This window comes from Theobroma cacao, chromosome 9 (genome assembly GCF_053813885.1).
Source record: "Theobroma cacao isolate CCN51 chromosome 9, ASM5381388v1, whole genome shotgun sequence".
Classification (NCBI taxonomy): Eukaryota; Viridiplantae; Streptophyta; class Magnoliopsida; order Malvales; family Malvaceae; genus Theobroma; species Theobroma cacao.
The window spans coordinates 6,041,595-6,060,360 of record NC_142647.1 but is presented as its reverse complement, the minus strand read 5'-3'; the positions used below and the strand labels follow the sequence as shown (position 1 = coordinate 6,060,360).

Here is an 18,766-nt window from a genome sequence, read left to right as displayed (position 1 = left end):
TTAATAAGCCAGCACACCCCATAACCATTTGCAACAATTTAATACTCAAAAATTTTTGGGACTGTGAATGTTCATTGATTCTTAAAGAAAATGTTGCCTAAAACTAGGCAGTTCCGCATGAATCAGCTTCGGCCGCCCGACCTACTCCAACAACTAATCTAGATCCTCATAGGTTACAAATTCTCTTATTAATTATCTTAGTGGCATCTGGTTAACTATTTGTATGTATTTGTTTGTTTTTAACAATACCTAGTCAGGAAGCATGGGCAAAGGTTTACTATAAGGAGGACTCTAATCATAGGGCATTTGGTGGAGAAATTGTTCTTGGTTTAAGGTTATTCTTTGCGGTTCCTGTATCCTTTTTCATGTGCTGATGGGGTCAATTTTCACAAGCATGACTTTATAATGTGCCATTAATGTATGTGACCTAATCACAGCCTGTCCAAAGACCCCCTAATTAAATGATAGTTATGTCCCATTTTTGAGGTAAATAAACACAAAAATCAAAAACAAATTCATTTTGGCATTCAAGTTTTACATTGTGTTTCTGATGTGCAAAGCTCTAACAGCCCACGTGACTAATCACCTTTTGTAGGGGCCCCCTTTTTTTTTTTTTGTTTGCTTGAGTATCTTTTGGTGGGATATACTTGCATCTTATCATTGAATTGCAAATGGAAAATGGACAAGTAGAAGACCTATTGGCTTTTGCTTTAATAAATTTTAAGCATAAAATTTAAGCTCAAGACTGGCAAGGTGATGAAATTTTAATGGCAGTCCTTTAAATTTCAGAGCTGGGATAGTGACCCTAGATTGCCTTGTGGAAGGGTTCCTGCACTCAACCACTGCTTTTATGGATAGTGGATTCTTCTTGTAATGGGAATATCTCACAATCATAGACTGAGTGAAAGGATAAAGCTTGGCTGCCAGTACTTAAGGTGGTTTTATCCTGATTTCTTTATTCATATTATCTTTATGGTCACTAGTCACGCTACTATGCACAGCCGGCTCTTCTTTCTTTATTGTTCCATTCTCTTTTTCTAATTATTCTCAAAGGAGAATAGTAGAGTACAACTTTTTACCCTTTATTTTAATACAATCCAAGGCCAGAAAATCACAAGAGCAAGTAAACTGATTATGTAACTCATTAAAATAATGCAAATTGGAGAAGAAAGGGATTAGCTGGGGACATGATTAAACACAAATGAATGATTAAAGTCAGCATCTTTCCTTTTATTAATGGGATTGTTTTAGCAGTAGGAAAAAAGCAAAACTCTGATTTAGACCAGTGAGATTTTCTGGTTTCTTTTAACGTTATTTAGTTAGGGGCCAAAACCACCCTCCAATCTTCAAAGTAGGGGTGAAAAAAAGTGCAAAAAAGCAGCAGTTGTGGTGAGTCACATGCTCCTATCAGTGCCAGACAGGAGTTCAGTAGTGTTCTTTCTTCTCCATTCTCAAAAGAAAACTTGACAAGAACGGAAACAAAACGCATTTTTGGAAGAAAGCAACACCCAATCCAAATTGGAAAAACTTGTGCTATTGCGACTAAATTGCCCAACCATTCAGAAATGAGTTTTCTGTCAGAAAGAGACTTCCCAATGTACGGTATCGAGAGGAAGACCCCAAAGTTGTGCTTATCCAAGACAGGGTTAAGAGTCCCGAGACCAGGAAGAAGGAATGTGCTTTCAATCGAGGGACAAATTTTGTGCTACAATTGAGAATGGCTCCACGGGACAAGTGCACGTATGAAACTGCTGTGGCTAATAGTGGGCTTGGCAATGATGTTGGCATGCTGCCGCGGTTGCAGCCTGGCATTGATGTATTTTAGATGCTGATATTTGTCAAGAAAAACAAGGTTTTCTTCTGCCTGTCATAATCTAGTTAATTGTGATGGCAGCTGCTATTTATCAGTGATTTTGATTGATAGACCATTAAATTTCATACTGTTCACATTCCATGACAGCAAGGGACATCTATAACAGCTGCAACCAAAGCGCTTTCAGATGGCGCATGTGCCAGGAAAGCGAGGCATGAATTTTCAAGAGATGACCCCCTGAAAAAAGAATACCAGGCAGGGATGCCTGGAGGAGTTCCTGCCAATAACTTTGGGAAAAAGTGGAGGAACAGGGGGCAACAGTCAACAGCACCAGCCACCAATCGTGGCATCTAAGGAGTTGGAACTTTTCATTTCCAAATTCCAAAGGGAAAAAGTGTGAGCGTGAAGAAATCTGGTTTGAATTCAAAATTTCAAACCCACCAATATTAGGGGGTTGCACATGGGACTAATCCCAACAACATTAATCAAATTATAAAAGTTGAGTCACAGACTGAATCCACCACTAATTAAGGGGGGACTTGAATTGAGTGGCCTGTTTTAGGACCCACTAAAGATCTCAATTAGCCCCTGCCGCCTCGATCGGAAATTCAGGACTCGGATGAAATCAACTCGGAGACACCCAAGATCTTAAACCCGACCCCCCAAAATTTACCTGGAAAGCTGGAACTACAGGCAACCAAAACTTACTCAATATAAACTTCCATGGTGCCAAAGATGGAAATTGGTTGTTAAAAAATGTTGAAAGATGATAAACAGGAAATTTTGCTTAAAGAGGGTGACTTCTCAATTTTCACCCTCACTGATTTCCTGATTCGAGAGATCAACTAAAGGGTATGAAAGGAAATGATAATCCACAGCAACCAATATCATTTTCATTCAAATTCTAACTCGTACACTTAAACTATTCTTTCAATATCACCTAAGCTTGCACCAAGAATCAAGTAATGAACTTGTGCTGCGCAATGCTAAGAAAATATGAAGGAAATGACAAACCAAAATGCAAAAGGAATGAAGGCATTGGTGATACGCATCAGTCAAGACACAGAAACAAAGGATAAACACAATGGAGAATTGGGAATTGAAAAGAAGGAATTTCTGAATTCTGGAAAATCATCAATACAAGTAAAATGTTCATCGGATTATACTATAAAATGAGAAGCAAAAAAGAAACAAAAGTATGATAATAAAAAGAAGAGAATAATAACAATAAAAACCCACAAACTAGCAACAGCAACAGCAACAGCAGCAAGAAGAAGTGTTACCAGCTGCTGCCTTTGTAAGCCTGGATAATTATGGTTCTCCAATTCATCCCTATACATACAACTTTCTCTGCAACCTACTCTCTCTTTCTCTGCCATTTTTATTTCACAACTCCAAATATCCATAACAATTCGAATAAATATGGGAGAGAATTTCTCCTCTTACCTCTCAATCTATCTTTCTCTCTTCTTTCCACCCTCTTCAACAACATTCTTTGAAGAATTCAATCCCACAAATTTCGCAAGTGATAGACATTTTATCAATCTCTTCCATGAGCGATGAGAATTGCTCCCAAGGAGAAAGAAGAGTTTCTTTTGGTCATAATGAAGTGCAAAGAAGAGGAAAAAGAAGCCGTGATGATAGCCAAATACAATTTTTGTGACATTTTTTTGGGGTATGTGATGAAGGAAAGGTTAGAGGAAAATTCTCAAAAGAATCAATAGAAAGGTGGTGGCGGAGGTGAAGCGTATGACACTCCAATTACCGGTGGCAATGGCCCCTCATACACAGGAGCTGGCGGTGGAGGGCTCTCATAAACAATTGGCGGTGGTGGCGGCGGCGATGGTGGTGGGTTTTCACATGGGACTGGTGGTGGCGGTGATGTTGGGGGAGGTGAATGGTAATGAACTGGTGGTGGTGGTGGTGGTGGTGGTGGTGGTGGTGGTGGTGGTGGTGGTGGTGGTGAGGAATATGTTACAACCGGTGGTGGTGGAGGGGAAGGTGATGGGGGTGGCTTGTAATGAATAGGGGGTGGTGGTGATGGAGGTGGTGGAGAGTACTCGACACATGGAGGTGGAGGTGGAGGTGGTTCTATACATGGCGGAGGTGAAGGTGGTGGTGGAGAATGGACTGGAGGAGGTGGGGAATAAACAGGAGGTGGTGGCGGCGGCGATAAGTATGGATAAATTGGTGGTGGAGGTGAATGTGGCGGTGGTGGTGGAGAGTGTAGTGGTGGTGGTGGTGAATAATGGGGCGGTGGTGGTGGTGGTGGGGAGCTATGGTAGTAAGGAACTGGTGGTGGTGGGGAAAACAATGGAGGTGGTGGAGGTGGTGAATTTGGTGGCGGAGGAGGTGGGGACCTCACGCAATATGGAGGTGATGAAGTTGGTGAAGGCGGTGGGGGTGACGGATAAGTAGGTGGTGGTGGTGGCGGAGGTGGGGGAGGTGATGGTGGGGGTGGGGATGGTGGTGGAGGTGGTGGGGAATAAACTGGTGGAGGAGGTGGCGGTGGTGAAGGAGGTGGAGGTGAGGGCGGGGGTGGGGGAGGTGAATAAATTGGTGGTGGAGGTGAGGGTGGAGGGGGAGGTGGAGAATAAACAGGTGGTGGGGGTGGAGGTGAAGGTGGAGGGGGAGGTGGAGAGTAAACAGGCGGCGGTGGGGAGTAGACCGGTGGTGGTGGTGATTGCGGAGTAAACACAGGTGATGGGGGTGGTGGTGAAGGTGATGGCAGAACAACGGGTGGCGGAGAAGGTGGAGGTGGGGCGGGTAAAGAAGGAACAAAAGGAGCACATCTAAATGAGCTGCAGTCCACTGGCTTAGACAAGAAGGACTTACATTGCGCCGCGCTTCTTTGCAAAGGTCTTGCAGGCAAGCAATTTCTTCGGTCGTCGAAATCTTGTAAGCTCAAGCAAACTGGTGGCTCTCCAGTGAAGAAGTTGTACGAGAATGTGAAGTTTTGCAACTTGGGTAACTTGCAAATGCTGGCTGGAATTTCACCGGAGAGCATATTATGTGCCACATTGAGTTGCTCAAGGCTGACCATCTCCCCAATTTTGTCAGGCAAAGGACCCATTAACTCGTTGAAGCTAACATCGAAGACAGTCAAGTTTTTGAGCATACCGATTTCTTCAGGCAAGCAAGATCTGAAACCATTGTTCATGAGAATGATTTCTTCTAGACCTGACATGTTACCGAGACTCGAAGGCACGCATCCGTGGAACTTGTTGTTGGCTAGGACAATAACAGAAACGGGAGAGTTGCCAAAGTTGTCAGGGATGTTGAATCTGAAGCGGTTGTGGTTGATGAAAATGGCATCCAAGTCTTTGTCAAAAAGTTCTTTTGGTACGGTCCCTTCGAACTCGTTGAACCTCAGATCCAAGAACTTGAGCTTAGGCAGCTTCAGAACCACGTCAGGAAACTTACCAGCGAACCGGTTGTTGCTAAGATCCAGCTCGAACAGTATCTTCAAGTTTATGAACTTGTGTGGAACAGTACCACAAAAGCGATTGGAGTTGATGTGGAACAATGCAAGATCAGTGAGTAAGCCAAGCTCCTCTGGCAAGTACCCAGCAATATCACCATGGTTTAGATCAATGCCAGCAACGGTCTTGATTTTCTTGTTATCAGGTGCGGCAGCACAGAAAACCCCAGTGTAGTTGCAAACCTCAGATCCAACCCAATTACCTGTGAGATTGAAAGGGTCAGAAAGAATAGCTTGTTTCCAAGCTTGTAAAGCTATGTAAGCATTTCTGAGTCTTGGGTTTTCAAAGACAAGAGATGGGTCAACAGTGACTCTTTCCCCTCTGTCACCAAACTCATCCCTGTAGTAGAGAAGCTGGCGCTGCTTGATGTACAAGACTTCTTGGTCAGTGAGGCCTCCATGGCTTGAAATGGAATGCTGCTCACAGGAACAGAAGCCAATAAAGAGTGAAATGAGCAGGAGTGAGAGATGAGAAGAATGGAGCTGGATATGAGTCTTCTTCTTCATCTCACATGAGACATCTGATTCAACAAATGCCACTTTCTTTTCTTTTATTGTTTCCCTTTGCCTTGGCTCTTCCTTGTCTGTCTCTCTCTCCCTCACTCTCTTACTCTTTGCAAAGCTTGGATTGCAAATGGGGTTTTTGCAGAGGTGTTTATGCTGTTGTTTGTGGTTCACTTGGAGATCTAAGAAGAAAATGTGGGGAGAGGAAACAGAGAAAAGATAGGGATTTTGGGTTTGAGGAGAGAGAGAACGGGTGAGGAGGGTTTTTTCTAGTAGGGATTTTGGAGATATGTGTGCGTGAGAGAGAGAGAGAGAGAGAGTCTCTGCCAGAAAAGAAATAATAATAATTCACCAAAAAGACAGCTAAATCACAGCTCAAAGCCCACCAGATTCTCTCTCCTTCTCTCCCTGTCTTCTTTTTTTATAATGTTTCCCTCTTCCTTTATGTTATTTTCGCTCTCATTGCAAAGCTGACTTTATTCTTTCTGAATCCCATTCCCATTCTTAAGAACAAGTCCATATAAAAATAGGCAAATGTCACTCAAAACGATAATTAAGTTTAACTAACAATAATTGTCAACAATTTTTAATTTAAAGTTCAAATAATGTAAAAGTTGTTAAAGGGAAGTCGGTGGATGAGCCATCTTCCGGCCACTGTTTGACCAGAAAAAAAAAGATCCGGCGGGCAGCCTGTTGATATCACGAGATTGCAGTGAAAATTTCACGAGTAATTGGTACATAAATTTTTTGTGGTGGAACATGAATGGGATAGAGGCAGAGAGAGAGCGAGACACCCAGACGGTAGAATTTAATCCAACTTTTAAGCTGGGTGGTGAAGTAGTTTTGTTTGTATAGGTGTCAATTGTCAAACTCTTTGTAGTAAATGAACTGCCAGTAACGCTACGCTCCGTCAAATGACTTTGCTACCCTCTTCGACTCACTCACTGTACGTTTTTTGGTGTCACTTTTTCACTTTCTTGAGCATCACATTCAAGCTTTCTACTTTAGTTTGCACCATCCCGGTTGCTTGCTGCCCAATCTTTTAGAGTTTGCATTCTCAATACTTTACACTTTTTAGACAGTTCGATTTTTTTTTTTTAAGTTTGAATAGGCAAGACAAATGAAAATTTCCCTTTGTTTTGATGATTAGACCACCCCTGCTTACAATGTTTTTATCAATTGGTTTAACTTTCAATAGCAATGCGTCTATCCAACCGCGGACGGACATTGGTAAGACAATATAACTATATTGACATAATTCAAAAAATACATATAAAAATTCTAGTGATGTCAAGAAATTCATTAAGTCACTAAGTTCATGATTAATTTAGAGACATTTGTAACGTACGTATATGTATATACATATACATAATAAATTAAAAATCAAAAATCAAAATTAATTACTTAATTTATTGGTGATAATTAAAATTGTAGATGCATTTCACATGAATACGTGAAAATGCAGAAAGAATCGTAATACAAAAATACAAATCCACCCTTTGCTTGAATCCTAGTCTCAATTATAGCTTACCCAAAATAACAAATAAGAGGCTATTGACATTTTCAATTCCTACAATTTGAATGCTTGCACCTGAACTAGTATAACATGCAACCGGTTCCAACCACAACCGATTATTCGGTTGCATATGATCAATTTTCTTCCATCAAATTATGAGAGACATCCATGCATTCCAAAAGAATCCATTTCGTGTTATAACTTCAATGCCACGGGTGGGCTGTATAATAATTTGAATCACAATAAAAATTAATAAATACAACTCTCAACTTTCATTTATATCTTGTTAATGGATCCTAGGAGACAAACAAAATTTTAAAAAAAGTATACATTAGGAAAAAGAAAATAATTCTCTCTTATAGCATAATTTTTTTTTTAAATATTCAAATTTAATTCGTCAAAACAAGAGAATTAAAAATTTTAAAGGATTATTGTTTATTTAACTGTAAATGATCTAATTTTAAATGCTAATTATTTGTAAGATTAATGGGATTCTTTAGTAAAAACCAATTGAGGGGGAGAAGGGCAATTTAGACAATGAACAATGAAGCAGGTAAGCCGTGCATCAGGGGTACGCAAAGAATTTAAGACATGCGTTACATTCATACTAGCATTTATTACGAGACGAAACACCACTTGGCAAAAGTTTTAAGATTTGGTTTGAACTCGGATCGAAAGATCCATGCATGTTACTCGTCCACATCAGGCTTGATGTTGATGATCATTCATTAAGAAGACACGATCATCATCAATTTTATCAACACCACCCATCAACATTAACATTACAAAACCACCCTTTGGATTTGAGAACCCAAAAAAAAAAAAAGAGTGGGTCCCAACCCACATCAAGTGTCTCAATACAAAAGAAAACGACATCAATCAAACGAGTGTTTGGCCCTTTGCCGGGACCCACGTGTCACGTCTTGCACGGCTGGACCGTCGGCGCGGCCTCGAAAAAGAGAAGCGGTGGGCCCGCCCTTCCTTGTGGAGTTGCACCGAGTCCGCGTCCGCGACCTCACCATCTCTAATGGAGGCTAGCCTAGCTTTTGCTCCTTTTCTTTGTTTTGTTTATTTCATTGACCGAAAAGCCCTTGCCAGAACAACAACACTAACCCCTTCTTACTTTATTGGACGCGTTTTCGCTTACCTCACACCAACGGCAATCTCCAATTTGGCATTTGCTGCTACTGATGCGCCGTGTCTTGTTGGGTTTCTGATATAACAGGTAACGGATGAAATTCCCTGTCCAAACTCTATATTTCAGACTTTTCTTTTAATTATCTAAGACCGCCGCGGTTGCTTGTAAAATGATTACAGTGGGAATGAGAAAAAAAAGAAAACAATTTACCACTACTGCTACATATGGGTTTCCACTTTTGAGATTGTTGAGTGAGTCATTTGACCAAATTCCAATCCTTTATGTTTAACGTACACGCTTAATCGTCCACAGAAAATTTCAAGTACTTATACTGTCGTTCACAATAATAATGACAGCAAATTGAGTTATCTTTCCTTTTTCTTTTCATTGTGTTAGGGTTGCTTGTAGATATCAAATTACCTTAAAAAACTTAATTTGATACTTGTTGTGGGATTTTTTTGTTATTATAAAAAAGATAAATTTTTTTTTATATTTTTAATGCATATGGAAAGTGAGTTCCCAAAACAATTTTTATTTTGTTTGATTTTTTATAATACATTATTTATTTGATCATCAAATCGATATTGAGTTTGAATTATTTTCATTATCTCTATCATGTAAGCATTCGATTGAGTTTTCATGTTGGAGTAAAAATTTGGACTTATCGATATGTTTAATGAGGTCACTAAAAGTTTAGAAGTTTCAATCTATGTTTCGTGTCTCATAAGAGATTGACAATCATTTTTCTTATAAAAAAATGAATCTTTTAAATATTTGCACACAGAGATGAAAATTTATACGAATTTATTTGATGGCAACATGAATCGTGATGGATGATTAGGACGGGAGGGGGAAACTCGTGTGCAATTTTTTTTCCCGACATGCAGTTACGCTATTTGAAGAAAATCTTTACTATGGAATGCATTGGATTAAAAAAATAATATATTTAATATTTAACTATTTAATTAATTGATTGATATATAATTTTTTTATTTAAAGAATAAGACTCGATTTTTTTTTAAATTACAAAAAATAATACAATTATAGAATGATGAAGACTGAATGATTTGGATGTTTGACTTTTGTTAATTGTGAAGGTAAGCCGTCAGATCCACAAACCACCACCTGTCGTTGCAAATGGTACAATTATTATATTTTTAAAATAAAAAAATAAGTACATGGCCAACTATCTAAAATGTGATGCCCAAAGCATGGCAACATTGAGTAACACGTGTAACCCCCGGACTGACCGGATATATCTTTTACTAAATTTTAACACTCTCAGCTCACCACAAATACAATTGAAGATATTTTTCAAATGTCCTCTTTATCCCTATTTATTTTATTTGGTTTTTTCTCACTTTTGGGGCCAGTGTGAAACATTTGTGGTCTTTCGGCCGAAGTGGAAAAACATTCTCAAGGCCATTTGGTAGATAGGAAAGAAGGGGCCTTGTACTTCTCAACAGTAAGAAGTAAGAAAGCAAAGACATGATCTTAAAGTCATAATGTCATTTCAAGTTAATAATATTTATGTGGTTATTGAAATTTTTAATTGTTTTGCATCGTATGGTTGGTACAGTAATTTCTTTGAGTGCGCTTACAATATCATATGCTAAATATATAAAAAATAAAACAAAAACGAGCGATTCTCGTCAATTTAGGATGAATTTAAATCAGCTGTAAATAATTAGCTACAAACTATTCATCTAAAGTTTTAAAATGTTATATTATTTAAAAAAATTATTCAATTTGAAATGAAAAGGAATATATTTTCATTACATTTACCGTATGTTTATATTGAGTCATATTTATATATTCAAATATTATTAAATAATCACCGAAAAAAAAAGGTCAAATCGTTCGGGATAACTATAAAACTTAAACAAAAGTCCTCGGATCATTATCTCTCGACAGTATTCTCTTTCATTCGAAAAGTAGGAAGAGAAGAAGGAAAAATACAATACTTTCTTCCAAAAATATCATTATCAAGCCAACTTAGGAGCGTACTAAATGGCATTTTCAAGCCACTTTAGGCGTGAGTTTAAACGGCTGGTACAGGTCACCGAAGACAGCGTGGGACTCGTAATGACACGTAAGAAAGCGAACCCATTAGAGCCTGACAAATGCCAGCTATACCTCTCAAGACGACACGTGTCATCTGAAAGATGCCCCCATTTCGTCACAGAATATTCCTGCAGGTCCCAGGTGGCAAAACGACCGATTCCTGGCCTCAGGTTTCGTGGGACCCGAAGAAAGTTCATACCTTCAATGCCACATGCTCTTAACAAGGGTTTAGGTCGAAAGGGCGATTAATGCAATTTGTAGTTAAGCACAATGGGATTAACCCTAATCACTCCCCCGCCAGCTAAACTACAAAAGAAAAGTTTTCTAGTTTTGTATCTTTCTCGATGCTTCTCACGCCCCCAAATTATTTTCTTCTTTCCGTTAGCAATAGCAATATTCTTGTGTGGAACAAGAGATATATGTCCTTTAGTTGATTGACCAAATTGCAGACAAAGTATAGTGATTAATAGAGTTGTGCATGTGGGCTGTTTTTTTGCAAGAATTAGATTAGTACAAATTGATTTGGTTCGTATCATATATTTCGAAATTAATGATTGAAATAAGTGAAGTAGATGATTTATTCTTATTTGTCTTTTTCTTTTAAATGCTTAGCAAAATACGAATTGAATTGAACCTACACTTTTTTAATAATTATGTAAGTTTCGTGCTAAATTTATCTCGTATTTATTAATTGCCAATCATAAATTAAAAATTTAATATTTTTAATTGAATGTCACATGTAATAGGTATATAAATTCATTTATAAGAATTTTAAATTTCCTTATCACTATGTGAAATAATAATTTAATGAAAATAAAAATTGATTTGAAATGTAGAGATAAATTCATCTAGATAACATAAAGTCGCAAGGGGAATACTAACAGTGAAGGTGAACGTTAAAATTCAACTTTTCTAAAGCCCAAGTGGGGGGTTGACCATTCTTTTACCGTCTCTTTTCTTCTCATTTTTCCGGGAAAACAAGCATGTTTAACGTGCAAATCCTGCATTTTCCAAACAAATATCTTACGAGGTGGATAAAAAAAACGTATGCCAGAATTCAAGGCATGCAATGAACATACATTTACAACATGATCTCCGTAAAATTAGGTCAAAAAGCAAGACTTGACTTGGCAAATGGACTAATGCACGCAAAAGGTGTAATTAAGACGAGGCAAAAGAATTTCAAAACAATAGTAAATAAAGAAACCGCCAACAGTGGTCTAAAGTCAATGTATATATATACAGAAAGAAGAGAAAATAAAAATTATAAGGGGGGTGGCCTTAAAGATTAAGGTTAAGAATAAGCTGCGCAAATTACGGACACAAATTTCCTTTAATTAAGGACTCATGCAAAGTTTTGTTGTTTACATTTCGTCGGCAGGAAATTAGTTTTTTTTTTTGTATATAGTTAAAAAAAAAAAAGACAATGCAAAATACATTCCCTTTAATGGGTGGGGTATCTCGACCCACGTGGACCAAGAAGCTTTAACTTACCCTAAAAATGCCAATTGGGGGAGGAATGGTAGTGGGCAGTGAGTGCTTGTATGATCAATGCCCCCATGAACATACAGTTGAAGTTGTATTCAAATTTTCCATAAAAATCTTCACCTTTCTCCTTTCATTTACTAGTATTTTTTTTCCTTCCCAATTATTTATAAGGATTTTTGTTTTTGCAATAAAAAGAAATAGTTCTTTAATTACTTTATTCATTTTCCATGTGCGGTATGAGTTTTTCCTTTGGATTTATTTATAGGACGATTTTGACCGATATCTTGAGCAGTTTACAACTTGACTAAAACTAGCAATTTTTCATTAGAAAAAAGAAAATTTAAATTCCAATTATATCCTTTTTCTAAACAATCAGAATGGTTGTTATTAAGATTATGATAATTAATCATAGGAATTGAGGTTGTTATTTGAAAAATTAAAACTTAAACAATTGATTACCCAATCATAAGATGAGACAAGGCCCTTCAAAGTGGTCCCTGAGTGACAACTTTGTCCTTCGAATGCCATGTGGTGGTTCCTCACCTTATCAATAAAAACTGGGTACCATTGGAGATAAGATGCTCCCCCTTGACGTAAAGAGCTGAAATAAAAAAAAAAAAAAAAACAAACGGACTCTCAAAATCTAAACTTTATTTATTTATTGGCTGTTCCTAGTAAACGTCAAAGTTTATTGCGTCCAAATCAGTATCAAAGCCATGTGATCACCCAACAGAAAAGAAGAACATGAAAAAACAAAAAAAAAAAAAGGGAGAAAGATTGTAGCTAGGCTGGTAGGCAACTTTGATTTGGACATTTGAAACTAGTCCAAGCCACAAACAAAATATTGAATTGCCCCCAAAGGCATAAGGGTGGATGCCCATTTCATTGCCAGTAGTAGCAGAAAAGAATCCGATTCAATTGTAATTGGCGCTTGGAGTAGCAGCTCAAAAACGCATACCGCAAGGGCCACAGGCTTAAATGTTATGCAAAAAGAAGAAATAATTTAAGAAGATATGGAAGAAAAGAGGGCTAGGGATTAAACTCTCTGGACCTGTCATGTTTTCGATCTTCTCCCAAGTCTTGAGCTCATCATTGTGAGACAAGAACTTCCCCCCATAATAACTCCAAAAGATTAACATGTCTCAAATCTTGTTTGCTTTTTCAGTCCCAAAACCTTGATGATTTTCTAAGACTGCAACGACCCATCAATTTTGCGTCTAAATCGATAATATCAACAGTCGATGCGTTGATTTTAATACCATGAACCACCAAGTCTAGTCCCTACGTCCAAATATCAGTTGTCCCTGGGCAATGTATGCCCATGAATCTAATATCACCAGAAAACCTGTTCGGATGGTAGGGAGATAATGGGCTCAAATCTCTTAATATCTCAGAAAAAGATCTAACTGTGTTTAGGGTACAACAGCAAGAGCTGTTGTTTTCACTGGACCAGTCCATTATCGACGAGTCTTCATGTCCTTAAATGTTAGTTTGAGTTGTAGTATTCTTTGTTTACTTAACGAAAAAACTAAATCTTGTTTAAATTCCAAACAAGCTCAAACTGTACATGGAATCTTGAATTTCTATAATTGAGTGGAACTCGAAAATTTTTGTTGTATGGCAAGTATCAGTATCACATTACAAGACTTGCACATGAAGAGACCACCGGTCTCTTGTTGCTACTTGTGAAGCTAATATGTTTTGACCATTTGAAGAAGCAGATGTCATGTGAGTGGATTTCAGAGGTAAGCAGTTACAAAGGAGGTTTGGCAGAAGCTCAATCCCTTTGTTTTCCCAATTTTATCTATGAAAACCTGTCGGCATGTGAGAACAAAAAGCCTGTAACATTCAACCTAACATGGCAAAAGTTAGATTCGCTTTAAGCCAGCATTTGGGGAACCTCGCAACCAACCACAAAACAAAAGAAAACTTAAATTGAAAATGCCAGCTTGGGTTTCTCCTACCCGACTTATCTAACTATAGAAAAGAAAAGGAAAAGCAAACAGAAAGAAGTTGGAAAAAAGGATCAAAGAATTCTTGTGACTGAAAACTTTCTTTTTCTTTTTTACTCTTTTCGGTGAACATGTTTATGATTGTTTGATTCTTGCTGCAACTAATGCTTAACAGAGAGAATATCAAATGATTAGCCATGATTGGGACATTTTTTTTTTGTATACCTGAGTCCTTAATTAAAAGGTTTAATATTAGAGAGAAACTCAAATAGAAGGGAATGAACATGTTCTTAGTTATCACAACTATTCTAAGAATATTATTATACATGTGAAGAAAGATGTTGGAAAAAACAAACCAATATCATTTAGTTACACAAACAACATTACAGATGAAATCAGCTTCGACCTTCCGTAACCTGATAACATATTCATAAGTGGAAAAAATAAATTAACACGAAAGGAAAGGACTTGATCCAAATCTACCAGAGGATCTGAACAGGATGCTCAACATTTTCTGCTTTATCTTCTTTTTGCTTTAGGAAGTTCCTTTGCATCTGTAAAAGTGTGAAGCATCACAGGAATAACTAGACTTGTAAGGAACAATAAAAGAGGAGCTCTTTTTTTTTTTGGGGTGTACATGGATACAGAAGGGATACAGGTCAGCCAACAAAGGAAATAAAAGCAACAGAAAATTCTGTGAGGTCAATTTTTGAGATGGAAGTGGAATGCTACAAGATTATTAGCTGATGTTGGTCCCGCCTGGGAGGGGCGGGGCTCTCGTACGGTACGAGTAAACATTTTTGGTTCAAGCATGGAACCCGCTTTACTATTTACTTCTACAATGTGAGTCAGCTTTATGTCTCTTGGCCGTTGATCAGGGTTCAGTCACCGCATGGCTCCACCTAGGAGAACCACCCCAACTATCAAAAAAGCTGTAGACTGCTATGAATCACAAGTTCAACCATCTACCAACCAAAATATAAATAGATGATGGGATATGTGACATATCGATTTCTTGATATCTTTTGCATGATTGAACATGTGAAAACATCAGTAACTCACGAATGCAACTCCATGAATAGATTTAGCCGTTGGAACTTAATTAGAATTTTCTAAGAAATGATCTGATTTTGTGACAGAGAAAGCTGTCACACGGAACTCGATCTTCTTTCTAGTTTTTTGTTTTTGAAAATGCACGCCTCTGTTCAAATTTGCAGACTCTGGCTGCAAATAAGATGCAAGTGGAATGGAAGTATCATATGATGTAAGTGAACAGCTAAACTATGGACTTCAGAATTAATTATTTAGAAGGTTCAGAATAAATTTTCTCAGTGCACCTGAAAATTAGTGCATGGCAGCTGGAATATGCTGTCTGGATGACAGTTAGTGATGTGGCACAAGTCACTGCCATCTCAGCCTAACAAGTTAAGGAAAAACAGAACAAGCAACAAGAATCAACAATATTGACATCATTTGCCCCCACAGGCCACAGTATGCTAAAATTATAATCTTTATACAATGCGTATTTGGAAGTGGGAGGGTGACAGGGTGTAGTTTAAGTTGTTCAACTCGACACCAAATTCAATATGAGGAATAAGTATAAAAGAAGAAAAACAAGCTTGCTAATCCAACTTCATATTGTAGCAAAACTCCAATCAAGAACATGGATGAGCTTTATACTTAGTATGCTTGTATTGCAAGTAAAATTCTAATCAAGAGCATGGGGGAGGAGGCATCGCTTGTATTTCTGATGCAGGCAAGACAAACAAAAGCGATGGCAACCTGACCTACACCTCAAACACGTGTGATAATCATATTTAAGGTAACCATGCATGAGACAATTTCTCAAGCAAACAACATGAAGAGGACTTCTATTTGCATCAGAAAACTAAAAAAAAGCTGGTCGCAATTAACACTTCCTAATTATTTTTCTCACCTAACTTAATCACCTAAGACAAAATAATAAAGAACCCCGTTATTGGCCTTGAGCAGTGTATCTGCAAAAGAAACTCTGCTAAACATAGATAACTGACAGCAGTGAAGGTCGGATGCTGTCTGCTAAAGTTACAGACCTCTGAACAACTAGCCACCCTTGTAACCACTCTAGAGCATAATGAATCAAATTTGTGCAGCTTAGCTTCTATGGCAGGAATCTAAGGAAGCTAGTCTAATGGCCTATTCATTCATAAAAGTTCACATGGCAATAGGGGAGCTAAGTGGCTGCTGATATTTGGTGCCTTCAATAAACCTTAGCAAATGATACAAATTCTAGCCTTTCAGAATGTTACCTAAAGTGCAGCTCCCTGCATGTTCTTTGTGTCACTTTTTTGGCTATTGAGAACTTGATCATAATACGTAGGGGCATTTAACAGCAATAGGGGTTTTAACTACATTGATTTGTTTATGCTTTCAAGAGTTACAAGTTTTACATAAATGGCTAATTAACAATAATAGGCTATGATGTTACATGGAGTTGAGTTGGAGGGAGAAAAAGCAGCAAGGAGTTTCTCTAGCAATAGGAATTTGCTATGAACTTTGACCAAATTTTGTATTACAGAATTATAGCAGTTGAAGTTAAATGAATAGTCTTAGCATTAACAATTGCCATAATTGAAAGCATCAGAAACATTCTAATTCACAGATAACTTTTACAGTAGCATCTGAATTTACCTGTAAGTTGCTGCATTTCATAGCTGAACCATTGCATCTCTATAACAAGCAAGTATAATGGGAAATACAGGATGGAAGCATGCTGTCGATACATTGTGCATGGGTATGTTATTCAGGTTTCTGAACTCTGAACAGAACCCATAAATTTGTTGTTCCACAACTGTATACTTGAACATATAGGACGCTAATATGCGAGCCCTATGATACTAAGAAGTTTTCCATACTGTCCGGGTATTTACTTTAACCAGTTATTGTATGGTTTATGAACATCATCTAAGAAACCAACACATTTCATTCATTTCAAGATGGTCTCTAATGTAAAATTTGGGTCAGGAAAATCATGATTCCATATCTGCAAAAAGAATATCTTGTAAAATCACGCATAAAAGCACAGTGCCTTCCTTGTTAAAAGTTAACAGGTCTCTGAGGACCATTTGCAGTTGCACTATTACTGTAAGATCAAGAAAGGCAATTGCAAAGGTGTTGTTTTACTTAAAGACTAAATGTTACTTTGCAGCATAAAGTGAGAATGCCCCTAAAGATTCCGAGTCCAATCTTATTGTAGTCCTAAAACTTGACTAAATGAGCAGTTGAATACGTTATCAGATTGTGTGAAAATACATATGGAAGTGTTGGATGGACAACAAAATCTTAAAAGCTCTGTATTTAAGTCAAAAACTTTGCTAGAAACTTGTTATTGGCTCTGGCAACTGCTTACTGTTTATATGCAAAAAGTTTGCTGACCAGTTTACAAACACAAACTTAGGTGTCAAGCAAATTGCAGTGTGAAGAACAAATTATAAAATTAGAAGGAAGAAGGGCACATAGGCACCGTGACCTCAAGAATTTGCTAAGAAGTAGATAGAAACATTTAGTCAGCTTTATGGAGACTTTTACCTTTTCAATTGAATGGCAGCTGAAAGAATTTAAACACCAATGAGCTGACAAGAATGGAAGTTGCAATAAAATTTCAATGAAAACATCTATGAAATCTATCACAAGTAGGATTTCAACCAGAAACATCATGCATATATCCATCATATTGAATGGAAAGAGCAGCCAAAAATCATTAAAAATTCAGCATTAATAAGACATTGTCCAATAGATTATAATCTACTTTCTGTTTCTAGTTCAGTAGTAAGTAGAAACTTCTCTAGCTACAACATAACTCTTCATTATCTAAGCTAGTAGCCATGTCACATGGCTAATTTTCTGATCACCTTTTTCTCCAAGCCACACACAGTTGGCATTAGTTCAGTTAAAAGTATCATCTTTAATTCTCGTCTTCTCAAGTAGTTACAATTCAATGGCAACAATTTATCATCCTTATGCATTGGGTATGTTATGATGCTTTTGTGCCTTTAACCGATGCAATAATCTCCTCTGTTTTCTGATACATGTGTAAGATCCAGGTTTTGACAAACCACAGCTGAGTACCTCACATGTTGTCTAAATTGGTAAAATGCATCAAACTTGACATGTTAGCCAGATCAATCACATAGTGCTGTGGGTTTCATTCTGAATCAAATTCTCAATCTACAAACATTGCTTCTGCTAAATTTATGTCCTTTTAGTTACCTTTCTTGCATTCGTCTGATATGAATAGCGTTTCCTTATTCTCACATTGCTACGACATTTTCAGACACTAATTTATACACTAAGACTGCCAGGTGATCTCAAGGGCCAGGCCGAATAGTGATCTTATGCTCAAAATTGATAATTCCATGTAAGTGTATCAATCAAATTCTTTCATATATAATGCAGATAATGCCTGTCAGAAGAAGTGAGGAACCCGCAACATTAACCTATCATTTCATTTTTCAAAGAAAAAAACTAAAAGGTTATTGCTATCAAGGCCAAACTGAACTTCAAATGATTAAGGTTAATAAAGACGAATAGATTCCATTAAAGTGGTTGATTTTCATACCATTTTCCACTTCAAGAGTAGTTAATAGGCCACTGGGTCAGCGGGTGGAGGATAAAAGTTTTGAATAAGAATGATATTTTCCAGTTTTAACCGTTCTTCTTTTACTTTATTTTTTTCAAAAAGAATTAACTCATTATAATGAGTCAAGATGGTGAATTTCCAGATTGGTCAAAGAAATGACTGCAGAGAAGCTTTTAGAAAGAAGAAGATGCA

General features: G+C 37.5%; 1 protein-coding gene across 1 annotated transcript; it reads right to left on the bottom strand.

Moving 5' to 3' along the window:
• Positions 1–2,912: 2,912 nt before the first annotated feature.
• On the bottom strand, positions 2,913–6,231 carry LOC18588631 (leucine-rich repeat extensin-like protein 4). The gene has a single exon (XM_018127865.2). The coding sequence runs from the start codon at positions 5,799–5,801 to the stop codon at positions 3,531–3,533; it is 2,271 nt and encodes a 756-aa protein (XP_017983354.2). The 5' UTR covers positions 5,802–6,231; the 3' UTR covers positions 2,913–3,530.
• Positions 6,232–18,766: the final 12,535 nt, after the last annotated feature.

Bases quoted from the DNA above. Each gene is read 5' to 3' on its own strand.
- LOC18588631 (XM_018127865.2), bottom strand. From the start codon at position 5,801: ATGAAGAAGAAGACTCATATCCAGCTCCATTCTTCTCATCTCTCACTC.